The sequence below is a fragment of the Trematomus bernacchii genome, unplaced genomic scaffold (genome assembly GCF_902827165.1).
Source record: "Trematomus bernacchii unplaced genomic scaffold, fTreBer1.1, whole genome shotgun sequence".
Classification (NCBI taxonomy): domain Eukaryota; kingdom Metazoa; phylum Chordata; class Actinopteri; order Perciformes; family Nototheniidae; genus Trematomus; species Trematomus bernacchii.
The window spans coordinates 5620742-5634410 of record NW_022988050.1 but is presented as its reverse complement, the minus strand read 5'-3'; the positions used below and the strand labels follow the sequence as shown (position 1 = coordinate 5634410).

General features: G+C 38.6%; 2 protein-coding genes across 2 annotated transcripts; both read right to left on the bottom strand.

The window, feature by feature from the left end:
- Positions 1–54: 54 nt before the first annotated feature.
- On the bottom strand, positions 55–8425 carry smarcd2 (SWI/SNF related, matrix associated, actin dependent regulator of chromatin, subfamily d, member 2). Its single transcript, XM_034119774.1, has 13 exons — positions 8037–8425; positions 6544–6779; positions 4956–4998; positions 4730–4852; positions 4141–4260; positions 3423–3518; positions 3033–3134; positions 2775–2936; positions 2249–2346; positions 1927–2062; positions 1684–1806; positions 1339–1440; positions 55–1230 (listed from the first exon to the last, which is right to left on the bottom strand). Exons 1-13 carry the CDS (start codon positions 8181–8183, stop codon positions 1177–1179), a joined length of 1542 nt encoding a protein of 513 aa, XP_033975665.1. The 5' UTR covers positions 8184–8425; the 3' UTR covers positions 55–1176.
- A 743-nt stretch (positions 8426–9168) lies between these two features.
- Positions 9169–13566, bottom strand: si:dkeyp-118b1.2 (uncharacterized protein LOC559983 homolog). Its single transcript, XM_034120058.1, is given in 10 exon segments — positions 9169–10102; positions 10965–10988; positions 10991–11009; positions 11141–11163; positions 11274–11374; positions 11727–11897; positions 12330–12466; positions 12597–12720; positions 12829–12877; positions 13408–13566. Coding segments are annotated over 8 exon segments (606 nt in total). The 5' UTR covers positions 12648–12720; positions 12829–12877; positions 13408–13566; the 3' UTR covers positions 9169–10022.
- Between the last annotated feature and the right edge of the window lie 103 nt (positions 13567–13669).

Sequence of the window (13669 nt, the reverse complement as noted above, 5' to 3'; positions counted from 1 at the left end):
TACCATTAATAATATTTAGAATAACGCCATGAGCATTAACATTGTAACACAAAACATTGGTAGGAACATTTATTGTGAAAAATGTATAAAAGATAAAGGTTTTTGATTGATACAAAACATGCAAACATTTTACAAAAGAGGCAGTACAAACAAATATTTGTACACAAAATGTCATATTTTAAGTGCGTTCTTCACAAAACAAATGATACTGTCAACATGGAATGTTTAAAGAAACCCTCATACAAAACCTTAACAAAATGGCATTTCAATTAAAAGTTACCTCCAGAAACTAGAAACTATAGACAAAAATCTGATGCATTGTTTAGTTGGCACAAACTGCATTCCTATTTTATTAATATCAGTTAACCTTTTGGATCTGACAGAAGAAACACTTCAATCCAAAGAGAAGGCAACAGTTCAATTTCCTGGCCTTAAAACAATAACCCCAACAACCCCAATAATAAACAAGAACAGCTTGTAAACATCCAAAAAGTACAAAAAGAGCTGATGAATTACAGCTGGACAGAGAGGACTCGAATTAGCTCACATTTTCCCATGTAGAGCTGTCCTCAAAATCATGCTTTTTTTACAAAGCAAATACACGTTTCATTTCAAATGACATATCCATCGATATAAAGAAAAAACAGCTCTTCAAATTATTATTATTATTGTTGGCAAAAACAGTTACTATCCAAGTCATGAAACATCGTAAACATTCCTACGTATTTTTGAAGGGAAACTATCAATGTTTTCTAAATACATCTTTGAAATATGTGTATATATCTCTGGTGCAAAATAGTTCAGTATGGATTATTTTGCATTGTTCCTCACTTAAGGTTATGGCTTTTAAATGGTAAACAGACACCCTTTCTAAAACACCTACACAGCACCAATGTTTCAAGCATAATGTACCATAAACAAAACATTTTGCAAAACAAGGCAAGATTATTTGAACAGGCTCAAAACGACACAAAATACAAAGTAATCATAGAATTAAGGAAATGTTAATCACTTTGGTCCAATATACTTGTTGATTTAAAACTACAATCCTATATGTTTCCCATATACCATGAGGATGGCTTTGTTAACATTTAAGCTGCAACAGTAGCCTATTTATTTCCCAGCAAATTCCAATTTTGATTAAGTCAAGTATATATTGTATACTGTAATATGTCTTTAGGCGAGACGGATTCCCAACACCTGCTCCAAGTCTTGTCTTCTCTGCTGCACCTGAAACAAAAAAAGAAATGTCTTAGTGCATGTTGAAACTAGAATAACTTACAATAAACCATCCGGTGTTCACTGTGAAGCACTACATAAGGCTGTGTAATTCTTTACCTTGGAGTAGACGTATCTGCCCACAGCCTCTGGTAACCAGGGCCCCTCGTAGAACTCAGTCCTCCTCTCCTCCTCTGGGTTTCCTGTCACATCAGTCATCAACTGACAAAAAAAGAAAACATTGAACATGAGGAACTATCATTTTATGAAAACAGATAAATGTTTCATTTAAAATACCAAAATAAGGTCAACAATTGTCAATTTACTTAGGCAGTCAAGGCATTAAAGTCCCTTCATTTGAGGAAACGAATCTGCAAATTACTGCAACGCAATGAGAGGTGCTATGTGTAATGACTCTCGTCCTATTAACACATACAGTAATCAGCGTTGTGAGAAAATGTTCACCTTCAGATCTCTGCACTGAGACTTGAGCCAGTCTTGGATGAAGTCCTGAGGTTTATTGCTGAAGCTCAGCATGAAGTCTCTCTCAGTCTTCAGCTGGTTGATGTACTCAATCGTCTCATGAATCTGCAGTATACAAAACCAGTGCAATAATACATAAGTAAACCAAACATATTTAAATGTTACTCCAATTATCTGAAAAGCCAGGGAGATGAGGGCCAGTTGTGATTGACTGATAGGCCTTACCTTAATTTCCAGCGCAGCAATTTCCTGTTGGTTTGTTGTAGAGGACAGGAAACTGTTCATTTGGCCCTTCAGAGGGTCATCCACCTCCACATCAATGTCATAGCACGCCGTCTTCTTCTGATCGGTGGAGTCCACACTGTGCAGAGGAGATGCAAGTCAAGAGTGATGTTGGTGTTAAAAATGAACAACATGTCATATGGTGGTTGAAAAGTATGAGCTAAAACTTCACTAAAGTGAAGATTCTGTATAATTAATGAGATCCTGAAAATATTAGTGCACATGCACAAACACAGAAAGATGATAATGATCCACACACTCCTACCTAATCATGTGATTGACGATGATGGGGTCAGGGTGCTGCAGCAGGCCTGCCAGTTTCATGGGAATCTCAGAGAACTTCATGCGAGGACAGCCGAAGATCTGAACAGCATTTGGTTAGAAAACAGAGCAAACTTTATATGCTGAAAGTAACGTTTTGTTATCTTTTTTTCTCCACATTAGCATTAATAAACATGCATATTAGTTGCACAATGTACTACTTTGTGGATCTTTAAGAAATTAAAGCTACAAGTTAAAAATAATTATTAATTTTAACTTATTAACAATTACATTTGGGTAAAAATAAGGTAACTGTATGCATAAATGTATTGTTTAAATGAATAAATCATGGCATCAGATTCTAAATCTGGTATGAATTATGGTAATTCTCTGTATGAAAAAAGAATATGCTGAGTTCTGCACATTTATCAATAAATTACACAACCAATGTGAAAGCACATCAGAGCAACACTTGGAAAAGTTGATGTAGCTTTGTGCTGCTTGGCAAAGCCTCCAAATGTTTCCATTACCTGTCTGAAGTAGCGGTTGCAGTTGATGAACTCCTTCTCATGACAGTCCTGCAGCTTGTTGTTCTTGATGTAGAGCCAAAGGGCCTGCATGATGCTGGCTCTCGTCTGTGTGTGAACACCGAGCAGACGAGCCAACCGGGGGTCCAGTTTGTACTGAGGGGGCTGAAAAATGGAAAAGTAGCAGAGAAATTGGTGGTTTGAAAATAGGAAACAAGCCATACCATTCAAACATGTTTTAATTGAGAAAATAGGTGATACCTGGTGGTCGAGCATGAGCAGCAGGGTGCATTTCACATTCACATCACCGGGCCTTTTGACCTGGAAACCATCCGTCTCCTGAGTGGTGGGCATTCTGTGCCACTGAAAAAACAGATCTTCTTTTATTAAAGCTTAAACTTTATTTAGTTACCATAATACTTCGAACAAAACATAAACATGTTGGGATTTAATGTTTCCAGATTCAATAACTCTTATAAAAGGGACTTAATCTAAAAGTTGACAATTCCAGCTGAACTCAACTTTGTGACCAGGCTAAAAAAGAAAGTGCTGGGGCTAGTGAACCAATAATAGTCTCAGAAGATGTTGGTGTTTGTGTCCCCTGGAGGTTATGAGATTGTTGCAGCAAATGCCTGTTAAATGATGCCATACCTCTACTAGGTGGTTGTCGGGTCCATAGAGCTCCTTATCAAGCTCAATCACCAGGCTTTTGAAGAAAGATGAGAACTTCCTCTTCTGCTTGCCAGGCTAGAAAACAAAAAGTGCATAAAGGAAAGAGTGTGAAAAGACAGGGCAGCATGATTGTTATCTATCTTATATTGTGCTGTGTGCAGCTGCATTGTTTAGCTCTGACCACATTGGGGGTGTTGAAGCACAAAGCTGCAGACAACTATAAAAAGCTGTTTTTCCCCGGGCCTCTCCAAAGTGCTGTTTGCACAACTCCTTCCCTCGCATCCCTTTTCTGTTACTCCATGTTCTACTCCTACGCATGCCTAAACCAAATGAGCCAGCGGAGAGAAATTAACTGAAAAAACAAGCCTCCTTCATGTGGCCCCAGATGACACAATGTGCTAGAATTGATGGAGGGAGGGGAGGCATGTCAGCTCATGGTATGTAACGGCCAGTGGTTTCAATTCCTCGCTTCAAAAGGGGAACATGATTCTGTGTGTGTGTGTGTCGTGGGGTGGAGTGGGGAGAGCTGTAAACACACATCTGGTTGCGTGGTCTGAGCCAAGGACACAGGCCAACCAGAGCTGGGAGACTTTTCAGAAACAGATTAACACAGACTGAAATACTTAGGAGTCAGAACACAGTGGGACGATGGCGAAACAGAGCGAGGAGATTAAAATGAAGAGAGTTTCTCACGTACTTCCTCCAGAAGTTTTCCCTCCACTCTCAGTTCCCAGGAGGACACCTTCTCTGCCTCCTCGCCCTCCGGCTTACTGGGGGTGTACGTGTTGGAAATGTAGATCCTGAGCTTGCGTTTTTGCTGTGTCACAGACATGAACAAGCAGATGAATCAGAAACTCCAGTAAAAACTGTTGTTTAAACATAAATGAACCATGATGACTTCTTATGGATATAGATTTTTTTTAACAAGAAAGATCTTCGACAAAACAGGAAGTCATAGATTAGTTAATCAAGACAGTTTAAGGTTATACTTTTTAAGATAGATATTCATGAAACTTTGCTTTGTCATTCGATTCATAGGCCACATTTTTTCCAACAGTCATTTGTTGTATTTCTTTTTTCCCTCTCTATGTTATATTTCCACACCTGATTCAGATTGCCTGCTTTCCTGGGAAGAGGGAATCACAGGAAATGATGCATGTAGTCGAGCTTTTGTTCTTTTTAACGCAAAATATGTGAATAGGCAGCACTTCGTAAGGCCTCAATATTCTATCAAATATATCCTTCATTTTGTTAAAAGCTAAGAATTCAGTCTAGTGATGAGGTACCATGATGGGCTTCTTGATGGCTTCCTGGATCTCCATACGCTTTCGAGCGATGGTCTGGTCCAGTTTCCTCTCAAAGGCCAAGAGATCCATGTAGGCCTGGGACTCTGGGACCAGGTCTCTGATCTGAAGAGCCGACAGCAGGGCGTTAATATTAAGGGAATTCAGCCGACTGTGAATAAACTGAATCCAGTTACATTTGTTTCAGTGGGGGTCCAAACTTTCTTACCCTCTGTGGGAGAACCTTGTCGGCCATCTTTCGTCTCTTTGGCCTAAAGGTCACAAAGAAATTGAAATAAATAAGAGGTTTGGTGTTAATCAGGAATAACCCCCTTGAGATTCAGCATCAAATCATCATTAACAATTATAATGATAATAATAATATTCATAAGAAGAAAAACAAATAGAAGAAAAAGTACAAGTAGAAGAATAAGAAGAAGAAATATAAGAAATAAATAACAAATATGAAAGAAAAAAAACAGGGGATTTATTCCAAGCAGAACTTTCAAATGGATTGTTAATTTAACGACTATAGTAAAGTCATAATTATTCATCAAGTTATTAAACATAACGAGAGACGTTATTAAGATGATTTCCAGAGTACTATCATGTGCATAAATGAATTGACCATGATGCTGTCTTGAAACAGTAGAAAATCCTGAGGCTAAACATATTACTCAATCAAACAAGGACATACGTATGTTGCCAATTCTGGATCATCACTTAGCATTTGATCTGTTTAAAGTATGACCTTCATTAACAAATGTACAAGGAACTAACAACACACTGACATACACAAGATTAACAGAAAGACCTCATTGACTTCATTGGATTATCAATTATTTGTGAAAGCTTCATCGTGCAATAACAAAAGGCTCTCTCTTCATCGACTCCCCCTCACCCAGGGCTCTGACTCCTCATCATCGCTACTGAATTCATAAAAGCACTGTTGTTTGCTTTAATTAAATTACACAGTTCGCTTCATTAGGACACAATGTAATTCCCAGGCTCTTTGATGAGAATTTAGATTGTTGCTTCTGGCACACCAAGCCCCGTATACTGAGAATTTGGTTATGAGATCAAGCTTTACAGACAAGAGATTCATTGTGGATGTAAATGCCGCCTCACATCATGGATCGCAACGTTGATCAGCGTGGCATCACTGAGCAGTTTCAAGTCAAAAATACCAACTTGTGTCTGCTGCTCTAAAAGCAAAGGCCAGTCATGAGATACTCTCCCCTCGTGTCTGTGCTATCTGAGCTGTGTTAGCAGCACAGTAACTTCACAAGCAGAGAAAAACACATCCTGAATGAATAGTGGTGTTGTTATTGTGTTAATGAGCCATGACAGGAAACATCAGCGGCTGAGTCTTTATGACCACATGGGTTCTATTGTGTAAAGTTGGAAAGTATGTCATTATAATTCAAAGAGTTTTTGATTTGATTTATAATGTTTCATTCTACTGCAACATCATCACATTTAAGAACCTCAAAGAAATACATTCTGCAGGAAATGTGGTGTGCAATTTTCATTAAATAATTGTTGAGGTGATTCATTGATTGGGAAACAATGTAATAACTGATCATTTAAGTGGTTTAATAAGTAGAAATGTTAGGATATTGCTTCTCCAATATGAGGATTTGCTGCTTTTTCACGTCAAATCGAATGTATTGATTTTGTACAACTATAAGTTGCACCAGTTTTAAGTCCCAGGCTGCACCAGTCCCTGATTTGGCCCCTGGATGTATTGATCAATCATCCTTGGCATTATTATTCTCCCGCTCTCACACAAACAATCTCACTTCTCCGCAGTTTACCCTCGTCTCATGCCTCCCAGCGCCTCTTGCTGCTGCTGCTGCTGCTGCTGCTGCTGCTGCTGCTGCTGCTGTTGTTGTTGATGCATATGAAGAAAGCGTTTTCTGGAAGCGTCCATGCCTGGAGGCCCCATGCCTTGCCGCATGGACATGTTCCCACTGCCGTAAGAAGGGCCAGGCAGCTGACCCCCCATTGATCCCATTGGGCCCCCAACTCTGTTAGATGGCATCCCTGGGCGCTAAAGATAAAAGGGAAAGCTGAAATTATTATTTGTGGTTCATAAGAATTTTCTATATTCTTTCTCCAGAATATTCTCTTACTCACTAATTTGCTTTTAAATACAAGTGTGGCGATTAAAAAAAGCATTTGTGCAGATGATTCAATTATATTTTCTACCTGCAGTACTGGTTTACAAGAATATGTGTATGCTTTCAATAGGATGCTACTTTTGATTTCACCATTAAAGCAGAAAAGATTTTCTAGCCAGATGTAGTATAAAAATGTGTATTTCCACTACGGTACATAGAACATGCGTTCAACAACGTTTAGTACTAATGAATAAGTAGATACAAAAAAATCTAAAAGAAAATCCTGTGTAAATGAACGAAGCTTGATGGGATACATTAGATAAAAGCAATTTTAGTAAATCCTACAAAAAGCTATGTTTTTAATTCAGATGTTTTATTTGGACTATTATGTAATGTATGTATACTTGCTTTATGGCTTTTCAATTGATGTTCCAATAGTTATTGGATAACTTATTGTGTTATGATTCAAATCAGTTCTAGTCTGACATAAACCACATTGAATGAATAACCAACAATGGATGAGAATGCTCTATCTCAACGCGGCTGCTTACTGTGTTTGGACACTCCCTTTAACAGACAAACACATATCTGAACCCATATGGCTTCAACTAACAAACATGACACAATTGTAATAATGCGTATTAACTAAATACCACATGCAGATGGCGGGAAAACTGCACGCTCAGCTCTGACAGATGGAGATGATAAAATTACTTTTGTTTCACGCTAACTGTCAGGAGGCTGAGGGCAGCCACGTGATTCTCTCTTTAACAAATGCACAAAAACTGTAGCCTAATGCTAATTATTTTTAAAACATTAAAATACTTTAGAGTAGAAAATAATCAATCACTATAAAAACATTTTAAATATGCAACACTCAGTTTGTTGGTGGCAGTAAGTTATTACATTGATTTTTACAATGCGGAAGTAGTGCGAGTCCACACCTTGATATTTAAGGATAAAGACATTTAGGGTTATTATATTTAATCTGTTTGATGACTGTCAGAAGATAAATAATTGTTTTGTAATCCAAATGTAGGAGTGTGCACAATCAAATCAGGCATGGTAACATAAACTTTACAAAAGCCATAGTGAAATGAACTTTCATTACACTTAACTTAAGCTCAGTAAGTTACCAAGTTTCCCTCTTTTTAAAAAGTAATAATACAAACAAAGAGAAAACTCACCTGTGGGTACTGGGGAGCGTTGTTCATGCTCCGGGAGTATCCCCCCGGAGGTTGGGGCATACCTGGCATCCTCATGCCCGCAGCATGCCCCACATTCATGGGGCTCAGACCCATCGGGGTGAACCCTCCTCCTCCTCTCGATGCCATCTTCTGGATCCACAAGTGGTTTTAAAAGTGACGAAAACTTCGGTCAATAAACAAGACTATCAAGCTGCTAAATACACGTCGCTGGTACAAGTCGGGACGAAGCGTGTTAGCTGACTGCAGTTTCTTTAAATGAGGTCAAGCTGTGGTTTGACAGCCAGCAAACTGTCAACAAAAAGCTGGCTAACGTTAGCTCGTTTCTAACGGCTTCTACTTCCGGGATCTGCTTCTGCCTGCAACGGCTTGTTTTCTGGACAGCAAGTGGAGGCTGTTGGGTAGTTTGTCAACTCCTCCTCTTGTTCTTAAGACTTAACATGGCTAACTCGTAAAAAAAAGATAAGAGACATACTTTGTAAATTAAGTATGAAAAGTATGTACCATGTGAGCACAATGTAAACTAAATACTCAAAGTAGGGATAAAAGAAATGACCATAAAATAAATAAATGCTAAAGTTTGAGATATTGAATAAAATTGACATCTTTAGTCTCTGGTTACGTCACACAAAGCGGTTCAAGGATTGGTTGTCGTTGTCAAATTAATACTTAAAAAAAAAAAATTGTATAAAACTGTCTGTATCATCTTAAATGCATGATTTAATCTGTAGTCTATGATTTACGCCCACTATTAGCCTTCATTAATGATCCCCAATGAATCACAGCTCATATGTCGGAGTTAAGAACTTGAAGGCATCATTCTGGGAACTCAATGCAATAGGACTACACTGAACTTCTTACTTTTTCCACTGTGTGAAATCATTATTTACTACGTCTCAATTTCCTAAGAATAAATTGTACAGAAGCACATCACTAAGAAAACATGTTATGTATTTATGGTAGGTGTACCAAAATAACCAAACTAACATCTCTAGACCTCATTATTTGAGTAACAGCATCCCCTATTGGTCATTTTTGTTTTCAATGCAAGTACTTGAGCAGGGTGACCCCATTTAGTGCCTGCTAACAATTCCAAGTTAACACGAGACATAAAGACAGGTAACAAATCATTTATTATGCTAGACAGATTAAACAAACTGAGCCATGATAGCAGCAATTCAACTATTGGAATATTTACACTATCACATCACACCGAAGATATATGTAACCCTTTACAATGTAAACACATGATACAAAGACATTTTTGAATGCTAGAAAACAAGCCGACCTAGCCACAAAATGAAACAAAACAAAACTTGCTGTCTGCAGCAAATACTTGCTTGTACAATTGGTGGTTGATTTACTGAACATTTTCTAGTTTCCACAGGTGAATGGCAAACAGTCGCTTTTCTCTCAAACACTGTATCGTGATTCAACTGAAAATAAAAGACAAACCATTAGAAATGATTGTCTTTGACATTATTATTCAAAGAATGAAATTTAAAAAAGTTGAGGAAATAGAAGTACACCCTAATACCTAATCATTTCTGTATACAAAAACAAAACAAAACATACTGTATGTGCACACGATCACTCTTCACACAGCCGCCTCTGCTTGGCCGCTGCATGAACTACACCAGAATCTACCTCTGTGCAGTGAAGAACCGTATACGGTTTAAATTCATTATTTTGGACTCCAGCTAGAACTTCTTAAACAAAAGAAAAAGAAAAAATGAGTGTTGGTACAATGATTTGTGAAATACTAAAAAATCTGTCAAGTATACAGTGAGAGGTCTGGACTGCTTGTTCAGAGCAGCAAACGCCATGAGTGTCACCTATAACATGGACGTCCATTGATTCACAACATAAAGAACCAAAGTTGAAGTGTTACTGGTCTTCCTGTATGTGCGTTTATGTGTGTATGTGCACACACTATGGTAAGAGAATGTGTGTTTGTGACTGAGTGTGTTATTGAGGGAATGCCTCGTCTTTCATCAGCATGCGTGGGCTCTCCTGGTTGTCCATTCGATGTCTAGGACCCATCATGCCTATGGGAATAAACAACAGGCTGAATTTCATTAATTCACTCATGCAATATACAAATTACAATGATTTAATTATGAACTTTAACCCTTGAGCATCTCCAGGAGCATGTCTTTGCTATTTTCTTGGTTTCCTGCACTAAAAAATGCATCAAAATCTGTGTCTCGCCCGCTCTCTCTTTTCTGGCAGACCCTCCTTCCTGAGAGCAGCTACCCGTTTTGTAATTTGTTTGGCATCATCTTTGGTTTTGGCATACAACAGTTTGCCCTACATTATGCTCACTCATCCACAGCTACACGACTGATACTGCTGACATACACACTTCATATTGGTATCTTTCCTTAGTTTGGTTTATTTTAATAAAACCACTTAGTTTATTCCGTACCTCGTGTCTTTAAAATATTATTTTGTCATGGCCAAGAGACAGACCATGACACATTGACATACATTTTATAAATGTATTAAAGAACAGTTGTACATGTCCCTGATGCTGACTAATAAAGAAATTCTGATGTAAACAGACTTTAAACAAAGGGAACTTTTTCAAAGTGAGACACAAGGGTTAATTCCCTGATACGTCTGATTAATGCAAGTCATCATAGACGCATAGCTAAGAGACAGATATTATAAACTATTTTGAGAGGTTAGAACTAAGCAATAATCTAAGGAGGAAGTTTTTGGACACAAAGCGGTTTCACTTCTTTACTTTAACATCAAATAATGAAACCACAATGCTGCACTAGACAGCATTCATAAGAAATATGTTAAAAATAACTAGCCTACAATTGAGAAGTAATGAGTATTTGGATACACAAGTACACATAGTACAAACAAAAGAAGAAGTTTAAGGCATTCATTTTCGCTTACTGTTCTTATGCTTGAATGATTTGATCTTCTGGGTGAGTTTGGATTCTGAGGTAGAAAAAGATAAATATCAATTATGCGTTGACAAATCAGAAACCTCTCCATGTGTTTTTATAAATTAAATAGGGATTAGATAATAAAACAATGTAATACTTATTGTTAGAAGAAAGTAAAAGTACCTTATCAGATTTCCTTTTCTTGGCTGTGTAAAAGAAACACATTACATTTAGATTAAAAAAAACAGGGTCATTTAATTTGGGAATATTGACAATCAATTTAAAAAGGAAGTCAAACATAACAGCACTACATCACCTTTCTTTTCTGCACCGTAAGACCAGTCGTTATCATTAACATCATCATTGTCTTCTTGGTCGCTCTCTGACTTGTTGTTGGTGTTGTTACCGGTGACTATTCTGTAAATAGGGAAGAATTAGACACAACACACCTTGTGCACTCAGCATTACTCGCTGCAAAATAACAGTTTGATTAGAATAAAAATACATTATGACCTGAAACCAACTTTAATGTTTTCTATCCTTCTATTTAAGGAAATATACTCAAAGGTGGTGGGGCATCTCCAGTATACATAGATTACAAGTTTGATAACTCAAATATGGTACATATGCACTATGAATACCTTGCCTATTATCATTTTCACATAGTAGTAGGGTGGGTTTTTATTTAGCTTAAAGGACAAATGTGTAAATGTTTCTTTGATTTTAATTTGTCCATTTTACTGTGGTTACCTGTTTATCTCTCTCATACCTGCGGTTGGCTATGCGGCTGCTGTTGCGTCCCATCCCCAGGCATTTCTCCAGATGTGGAGCGAAGCGGGAGGCAGCAATGCTTCGGCTGCAGTTGGGACACACACACTCTTTGTTTTTCCACTGGTTGTACACCTGGCCGAACACATCCAATCCCGGCTGGTCCACAATTCTGGAATGAGAGATGGCAATGAGAGATGTTATAGCCTGAATGCATTGTTATTGACTTTTGTCTTTTTTTTTATGTTGTGTTATTTAAGTGTGACCAAGTCATTGATTTGCAACCTGTAAGGATGCTGACGGATTGGTTCAACAAAATGGATTTGGGGAATTAAGTGTCAAATTGATGGAAAGTGGTAACCTCACTTGATTCAGGAAATGAAGGGAAATACATTCCTTTGTGTTACTCTTTTTAATTATTAGGTTTTTCAAGTCATAAGGCTCAGATCTGAGTAAAGTCATGAGTCATTGGTGTTGAAGTCAGATTTGAATCTTTTTTGATTTTATCATCAAATGTGTGACACAGAGAAAAAGCTATACATTTCCTCTGTTGTTCACAAACATTATTTATGTCACCTTTATTTCACTATAGTAGACTTTGTGCTCACCAAAGTCCCTCATGCTTTCTTGGTCCGTGTCATCCAGGAAGAAATAGCCCTGCTTAACGGCCCGGTGGACCTCGAAGCAAAGACCCAGGCAGGCATCCTCCACCAGGTCAGACAGGATGTCCTGAGCTAGGCCCTGGCAGGAGGGTCGGAGAAAACAGAGGCACAAGTCAGACTGTCTGTTTCCTGCCGTGTGTTTTCAGATGTAATGGGCATTTCCAAGGCTGATTAAACCACCGTCACACAGTGGCTCTGCTCTACTGTACCTCCAGCTTGCTGTTGTCCAGGCTGGACATTGAAACCTCCTCCATTTTCATTTGCCAGAACTACCAGATGAACCGACACTGCTGTGGTCATGCTGTAGCGCAGCAAACATTGGCCAGAACAGGGCTGCAGCAGGAGGGAAACACACAGTTAGCAACACAGCGGCGTTACCCAATGCATGTAAATGAGCGCATGGTCAACATATGATGCCTTGAATGTGATGCAGCTACTTACCACTTGCACGTTGAACACTGCCAGGGGACTCACTTCCCTCGTTTATAACCTGCGAATAACAGAAAACAGAAAATAACTTGGTGTTGTAGCACTGCAATGTCGCAATAAACACACAAACGTGACATTAGCTCAAATTACAAACGCTGCCCATGCGAGCATTGCTGTCTAACGAAGGTAGCTTAGCCAAAGTCTTGCTGGGGAAAACAAAGAGCGTGGCTATGAATAGGCTGGAGGAATTGAAGCATGCCAAGAGGTTACAAGACGCTGTATCCTCCAGGTAAACGACAGCTACATCTACAAACTAAACACATCAAAATGTATCAAACCTGGCTGAGTATTTAGAAACAATATAACACATTTGTAAGTGGTTGAATGGTTTTCTGCTGTTGAAGAATTGCATTTGACCACAGCGAGGCTTGTCCCCGAACACAACACCGCTGCTGCACTGCGGCTGTTCCCCTCTCAACTCCAACAATATGAGACCAAAACGATCGTACGATTGTATCCCATAATACAAAACTACTTACGAGGAAAAATAGCAACCACAGCAACGGGAATTTGCTAATTGTGTTTATTTACCTATTTCGGCAGGCATCCATCTTTACATCAGAGATCAGACAGTACCAATCGATCGCTACACGAGTTCCACCGAGGGCTTCCTTTGCAGCAGTGCTTCTTCTCTGCGTCAGCTCCGATGTGTTTGTTTCATCCAGCGCGACATGTGACTGCGTTACCCCCCTGACATTTAGGGGTTAAATAAGCCTTTTGTTCGGCTCTGTATTAGTAATTATAAACCTTTTTTCCTCTGCACTGGTCGTTTGTGCATTTTTACTTCAACTTA

Excerpts from the sequence above, each read along its gene's own strand:
- smarcd2 (XM_034119774.1), bottom strand. The coding sequence starts at position 8,183 with ATGGCATCGAGAGGAGGAGGAGGGTTCACCCCGATGGGTCTGAGCCCC. Across the intron at positions 6,780-8,036 it reads ACGCTCCCCAGTACCCACAG|CGCCCAGGGATGCCATCTAA; the intron begins GTGAGTTTTCTC and ends TTTTATCTTTAG. Across the intron at positions 3,135-3,422 it reads CCGACAACCACCTAGTAGAG|TGGCACAGAATGCCCACCAC; the intron begins GTATGGCATCAT and ends CTGTTTTTTCAG.